General features: G+C 44.2%; 1 protein-coding gene across 1 annotated transcript in view; it reads right to left on the bottom strand.

The window, feature by feature from the left end:
* Positions 1 to 6,245: 6,245 nt before the first annotated feature.
* Positions 6,246 to 24,157, bottom strand: part of mtmr11 (myotubularin related protein 11) — a 33,637-nt gene continuing 15,725 nt past the window's right edge. Inside the window, exons 3-17 of the mRNA XM_076280844.1 lie at positions 22,279 to 22,415; positions 21,403 to 21,472; positions 21,138 to 21,277; positions 20,720 to 20,804; positions 20,033 to 20,180; positions 19,368 to 19,455; positions 17,686 to 17,774; positions 17,122 to 17,246; positions 15,557 to 15,635; positions 14,604 to 14,674; positions 13,011 to 13,183; positions 11,794 to 11,964; positions 11,214 to 11,429; positions 9,786 to 10,070; positions 6,246 to 9,523 (exon numbers count right to left, since the gene is read on the bottom strand). Of these exons, the coding sequence (XP_076136959.1) occupies positions 9,005 to 9,523; positions 9,786 to 10,070; positions 11,214 to 11,429; positions 11,794 to 11,964; positions 13,011 to 13,183; positions 14,604 to 14,674; positions 15,557 to 15,635; positions 17,122 to 17,246; positions 17,686 to 17,774; positions 19,368 to 19,455; positions 20,033 to 20,180; positions 20,720 to 20,804; positions 21,138 to 21,277; positions 21,403 to 21,472; positions 22,279 to 22,415 (2,396 nt within the window). The 3' untranslated portion in view covers positions 6,246 to 9,004. The remainder of the gene's footprint in view (positions 9,524 to 9,785; positions 10,071 to 11,213; positions 11,430 to 11,793; positions 11,965 to 13,010; positions 13,184 to 14,603; positions 14,675 to 15,556; positions 15,636 to 17,121; positions 17,247 to 17,685; positions 17,775 to 19,367; positions 19,456 to 20,032; positions 20,181 to 20,719; positions 20,805 to 21,137; positions 21,278 to 21,402; positions 21,473 to 22,278; positions 22,416 to 24,157) is intronic.

Below are 24,157 nucleotides of genomic sequence, written 5' to 3'. Positions count from 1 at the left end.
AAGGGACCACCATTGACTGCCGTTTCCGAACTTTACTGCTTCCACAGGCATAAACAGAAGTGAAATTTTACTTAAATTTGTGCATTATAAAGTCTTACCAAATCGTTTCATATGTGCAGCAAACATAGCAAACATACAAAGAAAATACACGTTCCTGGGTTTTTGGTGATTCGTATACGGTCATCAGTTGTTCAATTTCCAGAACAACCTGCAGAGCAAATTCAAATTTGCTAACGGGTTCATCTCCCAGGTTATTTATTGATAAATAAATCAGACACTACTGTTCTTAATGCACACTGGAACATGACACACACACACACACACACACACAGTTAGACCTTAAAGTTAGGCCTACCCTTACAAAAAAAACATTACTGCAAACCAGGGTAAGTGAGCTCAGAGTTGGTAAACCTTCATCTAGCAAAACAAAAAGGCATGCAGATCTTGTTTTAGTGAGGCTTACCACTTATTATGACTGCCGCTAGGGTAGCTAGCGTAGCGGTCATATAGGGATTGTCAAAGTTTTTTTTTTTTTTTCAACTTCCTACTGTACATGTTTGGTCAACGATACCCAGGACACCGAAACACCGGGGCAGATGAAACTTGGTGGGCATGTAGTAGCCCCACTTTTTAGCTACGCTGAGCGAAGAGTTGCTGGTAGAGGATGATGAGGAAAGGGGCTACAAGGCAGGACTGTCTCCCACACACTCTCTCTCTCTCACAAATACACACACACGCACACATATAAACACATATGTGCACACACACATGCACACATACACACACACGTAGGCACACACACTCACATCCACACGCACAGACACACACGCATGCACACACACTCACATCAACACACACCAACCTGGACACACACAAACACACACATAAACACACAAACAGGCACGCACACACTCACACACAAACACACTCACGTACACGCACGCACATAAACACAGGCACACACACACACACACACACACACACACATACAGGCATGCACATACAAGCATACACAAAGGTTGCAAGTGTAGGGGATGGAGTAGGAGATTAGAGCCCGACCGATATTAGGCATTTTCCAAACTATCTGTATCAGCAATTATAATGGCCGATAAATAATTGAAAATTGACCATCGATGAGCCAATGGCAGTCCAGTAGCTCCGCGCAGGCAGACATAGGCCTACTCTGTCAACTTCAGCTCACGGCTCCATAGAAATGTATTGGGAGCTGTGATTTTTGTCCGTTTTTATGGGATTTTATAGTGATGTGAGTTGAAAAGGACTGCCAAATGATGTGTGGGATTAACGCAACACCGATACACAGAATAATGGCTTTCAATCTTGATCTTGCTCTCTGTAATTATGTTAAATTAGATGTAATTATGTTAAATTAGATTAAATTCTCAAATGTTTTCATCTTTTGGATGTATAATGCACCTCCATGTCATAAATTTTAGGGGCGAGGCCTTTACAGTGGCAAGAAAAAGTATGTGAACCCATGCTTGACTAAAAAGAGCAATTTTGGAAATTGATCTTAATGCCTTAATTAAAAAAATGAGGAAAAATCTAACCTTTAAGGACACCAATTTTCTTTGTGAATGAATAATGTATCGTAAATAAATAAATGTTCTTCTTTAAAATACAGAGGCATAAGTACTGTATAGGCTATGAACTCCTATGTTAATTTCCCATAGACAGGTAGATTTTTATTTTTAAAGGCCAGTTATTTCATGGATTTCATGGAAGTTCCCCTGTCCTTTGGAATTAAAATAGCCCCATATCACATCACATACCCTTCACGATACCTAGAGATTGGCATGGTTTTATTTCAGTTAGTCTATTAACTGGTTTGATTTGCATTAAGCTCAATGTGCTTGTTAAAAATGACTATTGGCCGATATATCTGTTATCAGTTTTTGAAAAACTCAAATATTGAATTCGGTATCGGCCTTCAAAAGTCCATATCGGTCAGGCTCCATGGAGACAAATTGACACATGCATCCACAGGCACACACACACACACACACACACACACACAGGCACGCACAAACTCACACATACACACACACACACAGGCCCGCACATACAAGCATACACAAAAGTTGCAAGAGTAGGGGATGGAGTAGGAGATGGAGACAAATTGACGAGCGTGATTTATTTTTGCGGAGAGGATGTACAGGACTGAGCGGCGGTCATATTTTGTACCGCTATACGGTACATCTAGTTCTAAGCGAATTTACCAAGATTTGACAGTGAACCACGCATTAGGAATACCCTTCAGGTCAGTGATTGGGGTAAATGGAAATGACACTCCTTCTGTGCTCCTGAAGCAATGTTTACAGCAGTAGGAGATATTTCTAGCTTTTTTAGTGCACATTCTAAATGGGCTGGTAGAGGACTGTGAGGAGCAACTTTAAAGGCATCCTATTAGACATATTTACCTTAATATAAACAATATGAAATAAATAAATAAATAAACTAAATATAAACTGGCTTTGAAGTCATTTTGTTGGGAAACTTGAAACGGGGAGAATGGCACACGTTCCCAGCTGTACCCGTCTATGGAGAACCAGCCATGCAACTGCGCTCTTTGTGGTAATCGTGCAATTGCCTACTATTTCTATGAAAAATCGTGTAATGTTACCTTGTCAGTCGACATGGCTCTTAGGAAATATTTGCTGGCTTGTAAACAAATCCACATGAACTGTGTCCAGGGAAAGCTGAGCAAGCCATGAGTGGTATTTACAAAAGTGGTGTAAAATACAAATACTCCACAACTGTAGGGGAACCCCTTTATAAAAAAAATGCCTGTAACAAACAGTGTTGGTACGAAATTGCAGACTGTACCTTTAAAACCCTTTTGAAGATTAATTCTACATATGTTTTTTGGGAACAGATACCCCATCCTGATCAGTAGGCTACTGCTGATGTGCATAACATTTTCAGATGACCCAGAATGTCAGAGAAATTCAAATAATTATATAGCCAATTGAATGACACATTCAATATGACTTTTTTTTTTATTTAAAGGTGCCAGTCTGTATTCATAATCCTTCATGTCCTGTTACAAATTGACATTTGAGGAACATATTTGAGTATATAAAAAGGCACTTTGATAGTTTTGGCAAACGGCAAAGATTTGACTGGCAATTAGCAATTGACTTTTTTTTTTTAATACAGCGTTGCAATTCATGTATACAACAGCAGGTGGAGTCGCCGAAAATGTTTTGACATTCCATTAGCCTTCATGATTAGACTATTAAGAACAAATATAAGAAACAACACTTAATCCATCTTAGCGTCCCCTGAAATTGAGACGTTTTGCATTCACATCGACAATTAAATATGTTGCTCACTTTAAAATGTCTAAAATTAAATTAAGACTGCTGGTCAAATCAGGTGAAATATTTACGCCAAATGATATCAATCTACAGGTAAGCGTAGGCTATGGTAGACCTACGGTTTTGTTTTAAAGTTGCTTTTGTTGTTAGAGGGGATGCATCCCCTCTATTGAAATCCGGAGACTTCTTCTTATTTTTTTTCTTCTTTTTACCTCTTTGTGCGCGCTATTCAGCCTAAACCGCTTAACGTACAAATTTGGTTGAAGCACCGTTCCGTAGATCTTCCAAGGCTTTACCGTCCTATCCATTTTTCATTTTTGAGAAGTTTATACTTTTTGAGATATTTGTAATTAAAAGTGTATTTTTCCCCCATAGACTTGAATGGGGGCTGCGATGTCATAATAGAGCCAGCTGCGCTCGTTAAGTAGTTCTCAGAGCAGTTCCCAGGCTAATCAGAACACTGGCACAGGTGTCACCTGTGAGCTTCTAAGCATACAATCTAGCTCTACCTGAACTACACATCCTGTTAAAGTGTTTCCTGTGTGTCAAAATAAAAGTCCCAGCCATATCTCATGCATTCAGCATTATATCTCCAGAACGGCTTGACGTACATGCTTCAAATTTGGTACGAGTGTTTTTATGGACTCAAAGATGAAGTGAGTTGAAGTTGGAGGTTGAAGGTCAAATGTCAAGGTCAAAATCACCTTGAGTATGATATCTCAAGAATGCCATGTCACACAAGATTCAAATTTGGTTACTCCAAAAGCACCTTTGCAGGTATCACAATTACCCTACCAAACAGCTAGCAGCAAGCTCAACAGCCTCACCAACACCCTAACCAGCAGACTGCATCCCCTCGTGTAATTCCTCGGAATTGCATTTCTAGTTTGATTTAATATTTAATTCAGCTTAATTCAGACACACAAGAAAGCTAGTTTTGTCATATCTGACATTTCACAATAGGAACCATCACTCCCAAATATAGTAGCCTGATGAACCAATCACTGTCTGTCACATCATGAATCATCTGCTCAAAATTATCTTCCTGAAAATGGTAATCTTGAGGAAAAAGTCATATTCTTTTATAGATCCGCTTCCACTGTCACCTAATTGGCCGTCCTCGGCACGCGCACACGCAGTTGATTGCTGCCTCCAGTGTGCGCGAGCCTCAATTTCAACCAAACCGGGCTCTCGCCTCTATAGTAGCTTGTAGTCTACTCGTATGTCTGTAAGGTGTTGTGGCGATAATGAAAGCGCTCTTTTTTAAGTGATGTCCATCACATCACACTAGGTCTGGTAGACAATTGGACCGATTCCTGATGACCGTCAAGACGCTTTGTGTGATAAAAATGCTGTTTTGCTTACTGAAAACAAAGGAGTAGGAACATGTTACTACGAGACAACCGCAGAAATGCGGACAGTCTTTAAAAAACAAAACACGGGTTTGGATTGCCATGATCGGCAACGGCATGGACGTTCTGTGGAGGATTTTTGCAGCTTTAAGCTTCGATTGTTTTAAAGGCTCGCCGTCAAAGAGGTGCGTAATTTGAACATGTTAATTGGCTATAATACATTGACCTGAATTCATCGTGTTTTATATAACGTTATATTTAACCACAATTTATCAGTGGTGTCATGGTTTTAGTCATTTCTCCCTTCTTTTAGTTGCTATGGTGATATCAGGTTTGAAGATGGTAATAGCTCAAATGCGTCGCTTGCATTGTTATGAGCGTCTGCGTGGAGGCGTTCATGCAATAAAAACCTGACCTACAAAAACACCGAAAGCGCTTCATATTTTAGCTCACTCCAGCTTACTCCATCACTATTCAGATTTACAAAGAAACACTATCTCAAACCTCTCATTATATAACCCAACAAGAGTGCCACAATCATGAGATGCTGTTTCTGTGGCATGGTCTCCCTCCAGGTATTCAGTGCCCCTGTTTTAGGATGCCCCTGCTTACAACTGTCCTGCTTTTTCCTGGTCTAGGTCTTCAACAAAGCTTGGCTCGAGCCACCCAGCCAGCATGGAAAGCAGCTCACTGACAGGCAGCATCTCTCTGAGCTCCGACTTGCCCCACTGCCAGTGCTGCATCTCCTACGAGGCCCGTCTGAAGCGCCTCTCCTGCGGGCACCTCTACTGCAGCCCCTGCTCGGACCACATCGTCAACCTGGCCTTCGAGGACATCGAGGGCCTCTCTGAGTACCCATGCCCCATATGCAAGTCCCTCCGCCACCTGGGCGGACTGGTACACTCTCAGAGCTACATCAGCGCAACCCACTGCTCTCCTTTTGATGCACACAAGCACCAGGTGGCAGATGAGAAGATGATCCAGTGGGATTAGGACTGATTGGGCGAGACAGACAGCTCATTTTATCATAGAGGACATCATGTGTGAGCCTATGTACAAAAAAAGGCTGGGGCCTGGTTATAAGCTCTTAAGATAATTGCATATCAGTGTTGTAGTGATGTGAGAGTTCACATGACTCCTTGTGTCGCCTCCTTCCACATCTGTCCCCTGATGTGCCAAACTTTATCAAAAAGCAGCATTGCCTCTAGATGTGCTTGCACAGTATGTATTAAATGGTTTAGTGTATTACTATTAGTATATACTATTTTTATTTTAGTATTCACTATTTTTATTTATGTGGACATATACAGCAGATATGTGAAGGTCTATATTTGCACCATGAATAATTGTAAAGGGCGCTGTATGTTCTGTATATATTTATCATATTTTAAATGTTATTGTTAAATCATTTTATGCAGCAGTGTCGTGATGCCCGTCATGTAATAATTCAATGGCATTTTAGACTATTTTCTTAAGAAATAAAATGTATTACATATTTCACTCTGTATGCAATTGTTTTGTATCAAATATCACATCAATTGAAACAGACATAATAGGCATGTAAAATTATCTAAAGTTTAGATTTATTAATCTACTTCAAAACATGCTATTGAATGTCCATACAAAAAAAATACAGAATGCTAGAAAATAGATACATCAATCATCCCAACAATTACAAAAACTGAACAGTAATATGAAATTCCAGACATCAGTCATCATACCTTGAACCACAACTTCTCATAGTTGAGCCACCACTCATGCAGACAGACTTCCTGAAACCTACAGTTCGCTCCATGGTGAGGTCTGAACAAAAGCACTAGAGTGAAATCCAAAGAGTACATTTAACCACAGAGGCAGCATCTCATGCTTACAAAAAAACTCAATGATCAAAGTATAAAACAAATACTTAACATGAGAAGTACCTTATTCATTGCTAGGGTAGGCTAACTGTAAGCATAGTGTGATTACACATATTTCTCCTGAAATATTGCTTTCAAGATGCCATCACAGAAGGTCTCTGTTTTGTTTTGTTTTGTTTTGTATGCTGGTTTGTGTTTTGAGAGCGATTGCACTCATTTTGAAGATTACCAAGCCACAGTTATGCCAAGAGATCTTAGGGCATTTCCTTTCTCTACTAAGTTCATGTTTCTTGTTCTATCAAATGAATGCATTTATTGCTACATGAATACAGGTAGAACTGATGACACAAGAGTTCTCAACATTTTCCCCCCCAGAGTCACAGTATCAGGCGTGGTGTGACCTCTAGTGAGTAACACATTTGACTCCCACTGAGGCTGTCTTCTGATCTCACTCACCATGACCTCAGTCAGTCAGCAGTCAGCTCTCTCTGCCTTCAGGCCCTCTATAAAAAAGCTCGAGGACTTTGTGTATCTCACTCTGGCAGTGGCGCACTTTGAAAGACAGCCAGGGAGAAAACCCTAGAAGACATACTTCAGGACAGCTTCCTGCCCTTCTGGCGAATGTTCCAGATTCAAATAGGGAAAGAGGGATAGAGAAAAGAGAGAGAGAGACAGAGAGAGAAGAGAGAGGAGAGACAAACACCTCTCGGAATGGCACCCTTGCTGGGTCATAAGGGAATTACTCAGCTGCTGTGCCCTAGAAACACAGCGCAGACGTACCGTTCTAACTGAAGCCATTAACTCTAGTCAAGCAGCATCTACCAAAAGGAAAACAAACCAGTGCTTTATCCTCCTCCCGCTCTCCACTTCATATGCACAACAGGTCTGAAGCCTGCACTACGTCAGGGTGATTCATCAGAACAGATAGGTTTCTGAGGAGACGGGTTCACTGAGCAGCCGCCGTAAGGTTATTTCCAGTCAAATTCCAGTGAAGGAATAGAAATTCACGGACTTTCCACTTAAAGGTGCTCTCCCCAACCTCCTGAACTGGACTAGCTTCTTGAGAATGAAACCAAAAACCAAATCTCTTGCAAATCGTTAGGAAATATGAGGAACCAGGAAATTGTGCTTCACTGTGCGCTTTGAAGATAAAGATACTCATGAGTATAATTACTCATTATATGATCTAGAATGAACACTTTTCTAATATTTATATGAAAAATAGTACAAATAATAAAAACACCTCTACCATTATACAGTATGTTTATAGCAAACCCCACAGCATCAAAGCCTCCATGGCCCTCAGAACTTAAATAATTCAATGTCAGAGGGAGAAAATAAAGTGTAGGAATGGAAGGAATTTAGGCCTGCAAGACACAGACTCACTATCAACATGCCACTAGCCATTCTGCTGTGTCACTCTCACTGGACATGCTCGATATTCAGCTGCAATACTAAATATACAACTCATTTTGTACCATTTTGAAAGCATAATAATTAAAACATGCATATTTTAACACAACCGTGTCCGTACCAAAATATTACTGTGGCCTAAATTAGCATCTTTTGCTTTTTTTGGAGAGAAAAAAAAGTAAGAAAATGCATTTATCCTACCCTAAGTGCCTTTACGTCATGTAATATATGTGACTGAGGAGACCTACGCCCTCTAGTGTTCACTTTGAGAAGCACTTGTAAATTCACTCACTATTTCAAGTGTTCAAAAGCCCACACTCTACTATGTGGTATGGAAATGAATATGGTGACATGAATCATTCTTGCTACTTCACTAGGACTCTTTAACATATTGTGCTTCAATACAGGAACACACACATGCGTTCTAAATACACTGAGATCATGTGCTTCAGAGCAATCTCACAAAGAGCACTGGACAACTAGATTATACTCACCCACTAGCAAAACTACATTTGGCATTGACTCTTGAGACAGGAACAGCAGGACCTTAAAGCGTTCTGCTGTGTGCTCTATTTTAAACAGTCTTTGTCATTCATTTATAACACAGAATTTGAAAAGGCAACAGTTGAAAATATGTGAATAAATTAGTGCTGTATACTGCTGCCATGTAATACTGGATGAGACAGTATGATGTTGTCCAAATACACCCAAACAGTCGGAGCTCTCTTGTGCTATTTATCATGACCTTCTGCATAGCTGGTGGTGGTGGCAGACTTTGACACACGGATGATGTGAGGTCTGCCTCACTCGGCTCCCAAAAGAAAAGGCAAATCCATGAGTCACCCAGTAGGTCTGGGAGCGGCCATTTTGTTTTGTGTGTTTGAGACAGATAGGAGGCAGTGTGGGATACCTATCCATTTATTCACCACATAGTGCACTATAACAAATAACTTCAGTGGTCATTCTCTATAGAGTGCACTGTCTAGTGAAGGAGTGGATGTTGTGAACGCAGGGCTAAACGGAGTCCTGAGAGCGGTGGTGGTCACTGCAGAGAGCTGCCGGAGATCCCAGACGAGCCTCCACTGCTGCTGCTGCTCCTGCTCCTGGACGGCTTGCTGTGCGGGGCTGGAATGTAGCGCTGCGCCGGACGGTTGTCGGGCTGGTGGCCGAAGAGGAAGGTGTGTTTCGGTCCATCCCTTCCAGCAGGTCGAGGCTGGGGGCTGGTGTTGGTTGCGGGGGGCCTCGAGGCGGCTTTGGGCGGGGTGGCGGGGCGGACGCTGGCTCTGGCGGCGGGAGGCTGGTGGGAGGCGGACCTGGACGAGGGGAAGAGGAACGTGCCGTTGTTGGCGTTCTGGTTGAGGTTGGAGTCGGAGCGGCGAGATTCCCGCCTGATGTGCAGAGTGTCAGAGGTCCGGGAGGACGAAGGGGAGGAGGACGAGGAGGAGCAGGACGAAGAGGACGAGGTGGAGGCCTGGGCCAGTTTCTCACGCAGCTGCTGCACCTCCCAGGCCAGCTGCTCCACCGGGTGGAGCATGGACGATGGCATAGGGTGGGTGAAGGCCTGGGAACACAGTTCATGGGCAAACTCAAAACAATGCAGAAATAAATATTGGAAATCCATTAAGATTTGTTATAATGATGGCACCATTAGAGACACATCCAATAAACAGACTCTCTGAGTGGACATCAAGAGGTCATTATTTTGGTCTTATTTTAAGTCATTATTTCAGAGTATAAACATTCCCATATGCTGTTGAAACAGCCAGTGAATAATGACAAGAGGCTTTGCAAGAGGCATGTCAGTCTTGGGTGAGGTCATTTACCTGTGCGTGGAGCGCCCCCCTGAGGTAGCAGTCCCTCCACACCTTGACGCAGGGCCCCAGCAGGAGGGGCAGCAGGGGCTCGTGGGGCTCAGGGCTGGCCTCGGACAGCGAGCAGGCCCGCAGCAGGCGCTCCAGGCCGGGCAGCATCTCGGCCGACGGGGCCCTCCTGTGGCTCTTCCGGTAAGAGCCCGAGCCGGTGCCGCTCCGCCACGGCAGCAGGTTGGACGGCGACGAGAAGGAGCCCCGGGACAGCAGGAACACCGAGCCGGCCATGCCGTCCACGTGCTGTGGAGAGAGGAGAGGGAGAGGAGGATGAGAGAGAGTGAGGAGAGAGAGAGAGAGAGAAGAGAGGGAGAGTGAGGAGAGAGAGAGAGAGAGGATGATTGAGGAGGAGAGAGAGAGAGAGAGAGAGAGAGAGGAGAGAGAGAGAGAGATGAGAGAGAGAGAGAGAGAGGAGAGAGAGAGAGAGTGAGGAGAGAGAAAGAGAGAGAGGATGATTGAGGAGGAGAGGTAAGAGAAAGTAGAGGATAAAGGAGATGAGAAAGCATGAAAAGTGAGGAGAGAAAGAAGAGGAAAGAAAGACAGACATTAAAAAGGAACAGAGGGCAGAGATAAGAGGAGGCAGACAGAGAATAGCAGAGTGAAAAGAGACATGGAAAAGTGTGGAAGACGCAGACACATTCAGAGACACAACAAAGATAGAGAGAATGAGAGAGAGCGAGAGACAGAAAGAGAGATAGACAGACAGACAGAAAGAGAGAGACAGAGAGAGAGAGAGAGAGAGAGACAGACAGACAGAAAGAGAGAGAGAGAGAGAGAAGATGCTGAGCATTCAGCTGACTGACAGAGCAATCTACAAGCAGCTGAAATCAGGTCTTTTTTGCCATACAAGGAAATGGATCTGGAACAGCCAACTAGAGCATGACCTTAAAGACACACAGGAGATTGAGCAGCGGTTGCCTCCTCCCTAGCAGCCTGTGTGATACAGAGTGCCGCAGCAGAAAAACACTTCATCACCATGAGCCTCTCAGAATGGAGTCGGCACAGCAAGAACCTGAGCAACTCTGAAGATTTCATGTGAGCTATTGAATCTGTTAGAATAGAACAGCGCCTTTACCTCGTAACACTTCCAAAAACACATGTAAATTGAATCAGATGCTGCCACCACATGGTAGTGATAACTGTGGATTATGTGCAGTGCCCTCCATATTTTACAGTAAAACCTGCCTGTGAAAACCATATGATCAATGATAACACCCAAAATCATTGCAGACCTTTCACTTGCTTGAAAGCCATTTTCACAAATGACTCTAATACGACTTCATTGCTATTCAACCAATCTCTGCGCTACAGATCAACCCTTGAATACTAATCCCCTGAAGCTGATGGCGTATTGATCCACTCCTCCAGGGCAGCGCGCGCACTCACCCGGTGGGGGCCCAGGTTGGTGTTGAGGTTGCCGTTGAGCATGGGTGGAGGGCAGGCCGGCTGGGTGACAGGCTGGGTGAAGTGCGCTCGTCTCTGGCCGCTGTACTGCAGGGCCCAGTCCCACACGGGGGGCAGGGGGGGGTCACACGGGTCCTGAGGGGAGCCCTGGGGCAGTTCCCGCAGGCCGTTCACCGGTGTGTAGCTCTGGGCCAGGTGCTGCGACACGGCACAGGTTCATTAGTATTTACTCCACAGGTGAGTACTGGAATGACTCAGCATGGCATTTACAGTACTCAGAATTTAAGCACAAATTACTTTGGCTAATTTATGGCTTATTTAATTGATGTTTTCATGCATTTAAGGAGCATCCGAAGACATGATGCTCTGGGATTCATTCATTTAAAACTGTTTTAAATGAGGATAAAAATTGACTTTGACTTACAAGGTTTATGCGATTTACCGGTAATTCATATAATCATCTAAAACATCTAAAGTGATTACGTTCCTATTGAGTATGTGTCTTCATTAGTGAGCGTGAGACAGTCTCCCCTGCGTTTGGCGGGCCAGAGGCGGGCAGTACCTGTGAGCGGCGGCTCCTCTCGCGCTGGCAGTTGGCCAGGAAGCTGCTGAAGAGAGGCACGTGCAGCGAGTCGTGCAGGGCCAGCAGGTAGTCTCCGCTCAGCTGGAAACGTGAGGGGAACTGCGCCCACAGCTGCCACACACAGTCCAGGAAGAGCAGGAACACTGGGGCCTGACAGAGAGCACGAGGAGATGAGAAGAGAGAGTGAGGAGGGAGGAGGAGAAGAGGAGAGAGAGGAGGAGGAGGAGAGAGGAGGAGATGGGAGAGAGAGTGAGGAGGGAGGAGGAGAAGAGGAGAGAGAGGAGGAGGAGGAGAGAGGAGAAGATGGGGAGAGAGAGTGAGGAGGGATGAGGAGATGGGGAGAGAGAGAGTAGGAGATGGGGAGAGAGAGTGAGGAGGGAGGAGGAGAAGAGGAGAGAGAGGAGGAGGAGGAGAGAGGAGGAGATGGGGAGAGAGAGTGAGGAGGGATGAGGAGATGGGGAGAGAGAGAGTAGGAGATGGGGAGAGAGAGTGAGGAGGGAGGAGGAGAGAGGAGGAGATGGGGAGAGAGAGTGAGGAGGGAGGAGGAGAAGAGGAGAGAGGAGGAGATGGGGAGAGAGAGTGAGGAGGGAGGAGGAGATGGGGAGAGAGAGAGGAGGAGGGAGGAGGAGGAGGAGATGACAGAGGAGGAGGAGAGGTTGAGGAGAGAGATGACGGTTAGAGGGTAGCATACTTAGGTAAGATACATGTGTAAACACAGACTCACAATTACATGCATTCTCATATTCGATCATTACCCAAGTCTACAAACAGACACATCAGCTGCTAAAGAGTATGCTCATCATCATTATCATCATCATCATCATCATCGTCACACACACACACACACACACACACACACACACACACACACACACACACAATCATCCACACAAAGCATCAGCACCAAGGTCCCACTGCATCTCCCTGAGGGTGCATTCATCATCTACACATCAGCTCTGAAGCACACACACCCATACTGAAATACTCATCATTTAGATGGACATTATCTGAGGGTGAGGATCTCACATCTATCTATTCACGGTAGATTTGTTTGATTACTACAGCTTCCTATTCCAACACTGCCACCTATCTATACTATACTATAGTATAACTATACTAATCTCTCTTTCTCTCAGTCCTTCTCTCTCTTCCTATCTCTCACTCCTTCTCTCTCTCTCTCTCTTCCTCTTTCTCACCTCCTCCTTGTCGCTGTCTCTGTGGTAGTTGATGCGGCTGAGGAAGCGGTGGCCGGCCATGATCCACTCTTTCTGGACCAGGGCCTGGAAGCCAGGCACCGTCCGACAGTGCGGGTCGCACATCACCTGCACCAGGCTGGACACCACACAGTTCATGTCCCGATCTTCAGGCTCTGCAGACCAGACCAGGACAATCAAGAGGGGTCAGAGACAAGGCATCCTGCCCATTCCAATCTAACTTTACATGCAAGTGCATAAGGGGGAATTCTGGCTCACCCTTCAGAGTATTATGCAACATATAATGTGTATTGCAACAGATAAAATGTATTATTAGCCATCTCACAATAATGACTAATTATAAACACATGAACAAATGATTAGCCTCCTACAGATGTTACTCATTTCCTGCTTGTTATCACAGCACCATCTCATGTTTCCATTTAGAATTTTCTGTTGCACCATTTTATATCAAGTTACGATTTCAAGAACTCGTACACATTTACACTGACATTTAGACATTTAGACAGAGCCAGTCTGATTAACAATGGCTGTTTCTTGTAAAATGAATAAACGGCATGAATATTATTTCTAGTTATCAGTGTGTTCAAAGTGGAGTCATAATGCAGGTCTCTTTACAACACTAGGACTACTGAACACACCCTTGTTACTGAAATAACCATGCTCTACAAATTATCATCAAGCAGAGAGATACTGTAGTGAGAGAGAGAGAGAATATGAAACAGCACATGTGCACTGGTCTAGTGGGTAGCTATATTTGTCTCTAAATGTAGAACTAATTTTTGCTTTTGTTTTCAGACTCAGGGCAGCTCCACTGGATTGCACACACAGTAAGAAGAAAGGGAACAATGGTTCCGCAGTGTGTCTGTTGCTCCAGAAGGCCCACAAAAACTGAGAACAATATGTGGACGAATAAAAATATATTTTCATGGGGTCCTAAATTCTTATGTGCACACATGCCATAAGGGGTTTGACATAACAGAAGTACTGAAGCAAAGTGAGGGTCGTAAAGATTGTGGGAATGAATAAGGAATGAAACCACCAATCAAAACAAAATAGCTTAAAATTTGGTAAACAGGCAGACTACTGAAATGTTTTTTCTGTATTTCTGTCCTTCTGCGCCCTCTTGTGGTCACATAAGGGCAGGCCTTTCCATCTGGAGAACAGGTTTGCATAGCTGGGTGTTGCCTCCAGACATCTGAGAATGTCTTTGACTCATTTTTGCTGTTTTTCACCAACAGTGACAGCATTTCTATTTTCCAAAAGGGCTCGACTTGAGGAAAACCAGTGGAGAAACACCAGGAAAATATCGCACCTTAAAAAATCATGTGACGTTTATGTACGAAATATGTCCGTACAGAGGACGTTTTAAAAAAAGTTGTGACAGCATGGTGGTGTCAGGCTTGCTGTAACAGTTTGCCAGTTTAAAGGTAGACGACAGATGAAATAACAAACCAGAGCATGGCCGCCACCTTGCGTGATCCGCCGACTACAGGATAACACCTCCCTTCATGCCAGCATGTCAAAGGAGCGAAAGGGAATATCAAAGAGAGATGGAGAGATCAGCCAGCTCACCTTGGAGGACGACGGTCAGATGACCACCTCTGAGCAAGCAGGCCACCTCTGCAGCCTTCCGTAGACAGCACCTTCAGACACAAGCACAAAGAGCTAAGATCTAGGATATCATAGCAAAGGAGAGAAACACCATAGAGCCCTCACCATACAGACATGGTGAAGATCTTTTTTTTTTATTTTATTCATTGATTTTATTTGTTTATCTTTTAAGGGACAAAACAACGCAGATGTACACTTTAATAGTTCATGCCAATGATACTATTAAAGCAACACCAAAGAGTTTTTTGTACCTTAAAATAATGTTTCCAAAATCGTTTCAGTGGTTCATCAACTCGTAACAGGGTGAACGGCACTTTCTGCATTCGCTTCGCGGCCCTCTATCGGCTATAACCGCACTATGTAAGTTTGCCAGATCGGGTAGCGGATCTGTAGTTCGATGGAATGAGACATGAGAAACTACAAATTTGACTTGCATCTGATGTCGCAATACATCGTAGGCTACTTTCATAAAATCATGCAACATATTCTACCTTGTCTGTGGACATTGTTATTTGCAAAGCCGCGCTGGATAAACAAATAGGCTAGTGCAGAGGAAAAGTTCTTTGGTGTTGCTTTAAAGCAATACAATCAATTATTGGAATATGAGAGAATATGAGAGTTCAGTCAATTAAAGAGGCTGGACTAACATAATACAACATTTACTCATCATTACATATTGTATTAGGATGTTGCATAATTCAACCTGTAAACTATAGAGTACTCTATTTAGCTGTGAGGAACTTGAGACTGTGTCTTTCTTAAATGTCACAATCTCAAACTGACTGCAAAGCAACACATGACTATGCCTTTCCCATCACACCAAATGTCAGTGCGGCCTCCCTCTGTGACAGACGCACAAGGGGGGGCTGCAGGCCCGGCGAGCGGGCGGGGAGCCAATGGGGGTCCAGCATTACCTGATGTAGTCCTGCCAGTGGGTGCCCTCCAGCGTGGACAGCCATTTGTCATCTGGCACAGACACAGATGCGGAGATGTCTGGGGGAGACGGAACAAGCAGCAGGCGGGGGGGGGGGGGGGAAGAGATAGCGTGAACAGATGAAAACACCAGAGCAGAATATCAAGAGCGAGTGACCGCTACGTAGCATCAAGGGCACTTTGTTTTCTTGCGGATGATGATTATTATTATTGTGGGCGGGGATGAGCTGGCCGCCAGGGGCGTGCAAATGTCCGCCGTCAGAGACAGACTGGACTGAAGTCTCCGTTCTCCCTCCATCGCAGCTGCTTGGAGGAGAACATTGTGGGAGGACAGCAGATAAGCTCATAACGAGTGTGTGTGTTGATTTCTGTGTCACACCTTTTCATCATGTTAAGATAACAAGATGTGAAAATGACATGGAGTCAACTGTGAGAAAATAAAACTCACCAGCGAACCAAAAACAGTACAGAGGTAATAGAAAATAAGCCAATGGACATGTACAAGCAAAGGGGCACTATGCAGATGCCATCAATGCTTAACAAAAGAGGAAAAACAGCTGCAACTCGTGCGTGTGCGTGTGTGTATGTGTACATGTATGTGTGTGTGTGTGTGTGTGTGTGTGTGTGTGTGTGTGTGTGTGTGTGTGTGTGTGTGTGTGTGTGTGTATGTATTTATGTATGTATGTATGTGTGTGTGTGTGTGTGTGTGTGTATGTATGTATGTATGTATGTATGTATGTATGTATGTATGTGTGTGTGTGTGTGTGTGTGTATGTATGTATGTATGTATGTATGTATGTATGTACTGTATGTCTGTGTGTGTGTGTATGTGTGTGTGTGTGTGTGTGTGTGTGTGTGTGTGTATGTATGTATGTATGTATGTGTGTGTGTGTGTGTGTGTCATGTCTGAACAAAGAGAGGCCGCGCTGTGTTCATTGTGAGTGCACAGTGAGGTGCACTGGACGCCTCCACAGTGGGGGGAGGGGGAGGATCCGGGATGCGCTGGGTCAAGGAGCGGAATGTAGCGGCTCACCGCAAACTCAACATTCAGTGGAATTTCAACCAGCCCCTGACGCACCACCACCACAACAACAACAACAACAACAACAACAACAAGGCTGCGACTCGCCTTCACAACAACATTGCCATTCTCCATGTTGTTTGTCATGATTACTGTCATGATCTCCCACTTTATTTGCATCCTTTCTCTTTCCAAGGTGGCTGTCCATTTTCTTACCAAAACAAACTGGCCATTCTCTACATTTCGGAACCTTCTTCCTTGGTACAATGAAAGTCTGTTTTGGGAGGGTGATCTCTATGAAGATCTAAGTCATTTAATCCTCCCACTGACTGAGCCATTGCACAACCTTATAAAACTTCCACAGAATTGCTTTAGGGGTGGTACACCTGAATTCTCAGACACTGTTTCAGCCAAATATGCACCCACGTGTGTACTAAAAAGTTTTTTTTTTATAGGCCCGACTCAGATCACATCTGAGGACCGTGTTTTTAATAAGAGGGTTGTCATGATGAGGATGGTACCTACCTCCCAGGCACAGCGCGCGTAACCTGGTGTGGGCTAGCTGGATGTCGGCCGTTGACGGCATCTCCTCCCCCAAGTCCACCACCACACACACCTGCTGGACCCCAAACAGCACCAGCTCCAGGTTCCTTCAACAACAATAACAACAACACCAGGGACACCGTTACACTCCTCCAACAGTGCTAGTATTGTCATCAGACTAACAGGCAGGCCACACAGGCACATAACTGAAACATCCTGTGGGTGGAGCATTTGCTGCAACAATTAGCTTCAACCACAATCAGTGGAACAGGCTAAACCAGGCATAATAGCGACGGGCACATTAGAAAAAAATTAGGCAAGTCTCCTAATATAAAACTACGCTTATGGTCTGCAAACGGACCGCTTCAGATATGTGCCTAGTGTAACCTGCCTGTGATAGTCAACAGAAACTATAAATGGCCCGCCATTACAATGACTCACTGGTTTAAGTATAACTTCAGTAAATTTAGCTGAATTTCCATCAGTCCCGGTCATGATCGATATTGTGGTCATAGAAAGAATCTACACACACACACACACACACACCTGATGTCATCCTTCTCATGGTAGATGTTGTTCTGAAAGCTGGCCATACGTAACAGATCACTGCCACGGGGATGGCGCCAACACCATCGCTGCACAGAGAGAGGCAAGGTTAAAGAAACTAGATGAAGAAATGAGCTACTTTTTACAGGAAAAAAAACAAACAACACAACACAACACCATAGCAACAGAGGCAACAGTAGCTGATACATTGACTAAAACACACACACACGCACACACACACAAACACACACACACACGCGCACACACACACACACACATGCACACACACACACTGTCACACATGAGTCACCTCATTACACACTAAAACCACACTTATAATTAGTTACCTAATTTGTAAACTGATTACACAGTTAGTACGGCACGTCTTATTTTGGTTGGATGACACATAAGTGTAAGGTCTCTTAAAGGAATTATCCGGAGTAAAATGCACTTTAGATCGATTTACGGATGATTGGGGGTACATACGTTGAGTTGACATCAAAATCATGTCATTCGGATGTGTTTTGAGAAAGTTCGATTGTACCGTTTTCAGTCACACAACTCGTAGCCTGGAAGTGAGCAGGGCATTTCAATTTCGCCGCTACAAAACGCTATTTTTATACCTCTTCTACAGTTCCAAACAACATAACACTTACGTGGTAGTGAGTAGAGTGTCCCTAAAGCCAAACTGAAGTATCCCGAGGTCTTTATGTGGTCGAATAGAGAGTCCAGAATGAATTTCATCAAGCCAGTACCTTTTCGGAAATGTTGCCATCTTTGCTGTAGGAGTCTTATTGCTGGGTGTGTTGTAACACGCTCTGGAAATTCACAATTTCGTCGCCGTTTAAAAAAAAAAAAAAACATAGTCCAGTATTTCTTTCGAAATTGAAATGAAGTTGTATGGACTGGACTATGTTTTTTTTTTTTTTTAAAGGCGACGAAATTGTGAATTTCCAGAGCGTGTTACAACACACCCAGCAATAAGACTCCTACAGCAAAGATGGCAACATTTCCGAAAAGGTACTGGCTTGATGAAATTCATTCTGGACTCTCTATTCGACCACATAAAGACCTCGGGATACTTCGGTTTGGCTTTAGGGACACTCTACTCACTACCACGTAAGTGTTATGTTGTTTGGAACTGTAGAAGAGGTATAAAAATAGCGTTTTGTAGCGGCGAAATTTAAATGCCCTGCTCACTTCCAGGCTACGAGTTGTGTGACTGAAAACGGTACAATCGAACTTTCTCAAAACACATCCGAATGACATGATTTTGATGTCAACTCAACGTATGTACCCCCAATCATCCGTAAATCGATCTAAAGTGCATTTTACTCCGGATAATTCCTTTAAGTGTGTAAGGTCTCTTAAAGGGATATTCCACCATTTGGGGAAATACACTCATTTTCCACCTCCCCTTGAGTTAAACAATTGAGTTTTACCTTTATTAGATTAGACCGTTAGCTTATAGGAGAGATGCTAACGGTCTAATCTGATTCAATGAGCTAGAGCTAAAAGTGCTAATGTCAGACTCAGAGAACGACTGGATGAACTGGGGAAAGGTAAAACTCAACAAACTCAACTCAACAAAACTCAAGTTTAACTTGAGGGGAGGTGGAAAATGAGTGTATTTCCCCAAATGGTGGAGTATCGCTTTAAGTGTGTAAGGTCTTGGAACTCACCGGGATGCGTCCCTCGTTGAAGTGGGCAAACGTTTTCTTCAGCTCTGTGTCCAGGACCTTCTGTGGGACCACATTGAACCTGGACAAACTAGAACCAGTGCAGGAGAGGAGAACCGGTCATTATGGGGTTAAAACCAGACGCACAATAACACTTTTGCACAAAGCTCTGCAGCCTGAGGCAAAGATCGTTGTGCCCTAAAGATCGGTTCCCATAGAACCGCATTTTCTGTGAAGAACCCTTCAAATTAGTTTGCCTCAGGCTGTCTTCTAGGGAGCCCTAAGGCTCGGAGAAAGCAAAGAACCAGGAAAAAAATCCACACGGCATCAAAGGTGGGAAAACTACTATGGTCAAAAATCCAGTGAAAGATTTCTCACAATGCTCCAGCTGTGTGTCCAGGGTGTGAACTCAAAAGATATCGTCGTTCATGGTAAATGGGACATTTGTGGTTCGTAAAATGGGAATTGCTTCAGGAGCACAGATTGGGGAGGAGTTGGATTGCTTGTTGAGCTCAAATATTAGCTCCTCAAGATTTCCTTCTCTTCCTTCACACTTCTAACAACCCAACACACCTCACATACACTTTATTATCAATCTCCTTTCTTATCTCCTTCTTCTTCTTCTACCACTATCGCCTTCAACTACACTTGTACTACTCGACACACACCTTGTGGACATCTCGAAGCGGTCGTTGACTGAGGTGACCCTCCATCCTGTAGCCCCGGCTCTCTCCAATTCCTGCTCCCAGTCGATTGAGCTCTCGAACCAGTTCATGTTGGGGTCACGCCGACGGTTACTCAGGAACTGCTTCATTTCTGACACAAGGGAACAGAAAGTAACCTCAAAGCCATGGTTCCTTGTGACATCGGATGCACTGAAATCTGGAAGCGCTGGGATGTGGATGTTTACAAAGACTGACCACATGCTCGAAACTGTCACAAGGTTGAGGAAAGGCCAACAGGTGACCAGCCTCAAGTTACCTTTTCATTATTCATCTGGCCAGCGGGCGCCCTTATCCCGACACTGGCTCACGTTTCTGCGTATGAACTGCTTGCACATTAACAGTGTGACTACTGTGTGGTATTGTGTTTTAGAAAAAATCCAATATCTTCGATCAAAGATAAAGGTTGGTGAAAGAGGCCCAATTTGAGGGAATGTGTAGTGACTGGAAGGTTAAACGTTTTTCATCTAAATTCATTGACCTTCACATTTCCTTTTTCTAAAGGGATTATCCGCTCAGTGAACTTCAGACAAACTTTTGCAAGGATCTAAGCCCATAGTCCTGATATTGAAAATGAAAAAAGAAGTGTTGAAGAACCAATATACTAGTAGGAACCAGCTTTGGGACACTCACCTATAGAACCTAGTGCTGCATTTTGAAAGGAGAGGATGGTCCCTGCCCTGAGGGGCTGGTATGTCTTGGCAATGGTGTACGTTATCTGTAGAAAACATTGCATTCTTGTGAATCAGATGATAGGCCTACACATGTATTTCCTGGACTGGATGGAGAGTCAGAGATTCCTAGAGCTACACTGAGACAATTACGAGAAGAGACATTTTCTTTACTTCAATCACCCTGACATGGGGCTTCTGGGTAGTAGGTAACTGATATATAATGAGATGAACTAGCCTTGGTTGGTCTCAAAATTGATGGTATGGCCAAAACTAGAACACATGTATCATTGAAGTGAATCTTAAATATAATTTTTACATATTATTTTATTTACTGACAAAGAAAACACACACACATACACACATAGACACACACACACCTCTACAGCCTGAGTGTCTGGCGTCAGGCGGTCAAAGAGGAAGCAGATAACACGGAGGTCACGGCAGTAGAGTACCAGTTCCTCAGGCGTGAACTTCAAGGATGAGTTAGGCGTCACCAGTTTGGTGCGAGAGGGCCCCACTGAATCATGAAACACAGACCACAACACACACACACACACACACACACACACACACACTGTGAGTGTTATTATGACAACCGCGATTATGTACGCAAACCAAGAGGTGTGACTAAGGACAACTCACCAGCCACCACCTTCTCAATGGAAGCCAGAGCCACATCATGGTCCCCTAGCAACACGGGATCTGCGTTGTCCTAGTGATGACATTTCATGTGAGTTAGTTATAGAAAGATGTCAAAAGTTATCTTTGACAGCTGTATTAGACATAATGTCAAATTTAGCATATTTCCATTTTGAGAGAGGAATTGTTTTAACTTGTTACAAATAGTTCTCTGACATTTAGGAAAATATTCTGTACCAAAGCCTATTCTAGATTCTGGTCTTTAAGATGTGGAACGGTAGCTTCATGACAGAACATATCCCAAGTGACAAAAGTTACCAACACCATGACAAACATAGTTTAGAGTGTTTTATTCATCATGTTATCCCAAACAGCTGACAACAGGGTTATATGTCACAAAATAGTCACATGCTTTTCACACAGGTTAAAATGTAAAAGATGTTATGACCACTCTGGCCATCAATTGTAAGATAATGAATGGTTAAACATTAAGCTAAGCTATTATGAAGCAAATGTAACCTGCGTTGTGTTGAACCTGCGCGATTCAGTCCTGCACACGCCCGGACTCGAACCCGTGAACAGCAGCACCTCGGATCGGGAGGCGAGCGTGCTGACAGTTGAGCCAATAGCCCAGGCTACTGGCTCGCATGCCAGCAGCACTCTTGAGGCGTCAGGGAGTGAGGTTTACTAACGTTCCACAAGCACAGCTAAGCTAGCTGGCATCCGTTACACAAACAGGAACATAACATTCTAATAATTCACCACTAATCTTAGTCAGTGTATGGAAGCTGCAGTTAAATAGAATTGTTTGGAATCAGTCCATAGTGTCAATATTCTACAAGAGCTCTGGGGTCTGAGGCTACTGCAGTAGAAACTCACGTCTGGCTTGGGACTGTCCTGGGGCACGAAGGCCACCCTGAAGTGGGTGCAGAAGAGCGTGCCAGATAGCCAGCCGCCCCCCTCTTTGGCAGACAGCTTCTTCCTCACCAGCACGGCTCTCTGGAGAACACACTCTCCTGAAGAGAAGAGAAGAGAAGAGAAGAGAAGAGAAGAGAAGAGAAGAGAAGAGAAGAGAAGTGAAGAGAAGAGAAGAGAAGAGAAGAGAAGAGAAGAGAAGAGAAGAGAAGAGAAGAGAAGAGAAGAGAAGAGAAGAGAAGAGAGAATGAAGCCTGAGTCCATCTACCTGTAGCGGTTTCATTAGAACTCCAAACACACATATATGTTTACATTTAATGAAAAATATATATGGCACATGTACACATCTGCTTTGATCCTGCTCTATAAGTTGTAGTTTGTACTGAGTTTTATGATTTTAATCAAGCAAGATCTGGCAACTCTGCAGGCTTCCAAATACCTTACCCAGTAACCCTCAGGAGGATCTGAATATGCTAGCGCTGGTTCCGGCACGTGACCTGCGCTGGGGCCTTCAGCAGCCCGCTGTCCCATGCTAGACAGGCATCTCTCTCTCTCTCTCTCTCTCTCTCTCTCTCTCTCTCTCTCTCTCTCTCTGCTCCAGCCTGATTGCATTGAATCCACATACTTCAACTTCCTCAAGTGCCAGCTCAATATTTGGTGTGTGTGTGTGTGTGTGTGAGTGTGTGTGTGTGTGAGTGTGTGTGTGTGAGTGTGTGTGTGCGCGTGTGTGCATGCATGTGGGTGTGCGTGTGTGTACTTCATCAATTGGCAAGTAAACAACTGGCATGCAGGCCTCCCTGGCAGCCTAAAGCAGTTGCATACTCAGGCCATGAATCATGGGGACCTGTGGTTAAAATGTCTCTGCTTTTTTTTTAAATTTATTTCCATCGGCTGCTCCTGCCCCAAAAAATAAGACTGAAGGGGCCTGTCCTTGTCAGCTGTGCGTTGTTACCTCAAGGTCAATCAGGCCGACTGTTTGGTCTTCCTGAGGTGCGACTCCTCTTGTTAGTGTCCACACACAGATTGAAGAGTAAACATTTCCCCGTTTGAAGGTCTTTCATGTGTAGGTTATGGCTTGACTCATTCAGCCTCTGTTAACAGGGAGTGAGCAAGCTGAGCATTAAGTTGTCAACATGGCGTGTGTGTTTTTGAACCAAAAAAACGGGCTAAATTCCTCAGTGCAGCAACATTCCTTTATTTCGCTCCTTCAGACGGGCAGTTGCGGAGGCATGCCTGTCCAGAGCATTGAGGCAGCACAATCTGTGGCCTGCAGCAAAACAAAAGCCCCGGCGCACCAGGCCAGGTTTCCATGGCAACGGCAGGCAGGCAGGCCAGCAGACAGAGGAGGGCAGGAATAAGCCCTTTTCACTCCGTCCCTTTGGCTAGGGTGAGGTCATTCAAGCCTCTTCTCCCAAACTTGGCGAAAACAGATGTCCCCAAATAACACAGCCGAATTTTACGACTTAGGCGGCACAATTGATGCATTTCATATTTTACTGCAGAGATGCATTTCATTGTTCGTGTAAACGTCTAATTAGAAAGGGGGATTGTCAACACATAAAATGTGTGTGCTTTTTTGAAAGGACCTAAATACATCTCTGACACAACTTACATAATTGCCTCTCACAGTATGGTGGTTTGAACATGTGGTTGCTCTTGCAAAAGCCGGCTCCCTGTAGTGGAGACACGCTATGGGAATGCGGCAATCTACACTGCGCATTCTGTGCCCAAGTCAATTACGGACAGCGAGGAAACCCATGCTGTCGACTTGGTGACTCTGCTGAACGCCGCTGCTTGATGAAAAAGAGAGAATGTTCCTTGTGACTGCTATAAAATTATAAAA

Source organism: Alosa pseudoharengus, unplaced genomic scaffold, assembly GCF_046254945.1.
Source record: "Alosa pseudoharengus isolate Yale_2024_CS ecotype anadromous, Long Island Sound unplaced genomic scaffold, YU_APseudo_1.1 YU_APseudo_1.1_scf_12, whole genome shotgun sequence".
In the NCBI taxonomy this organism is placed as follows: Eukaryota; Metazoa; Chordata; class Actinopteri; order Clupeiformes; family Clupeidae; genus Alosa; species Alosa pseudoharengus.
This window is presented reverse-complemented; position numbering and strand designations above follow the sequence as displayed.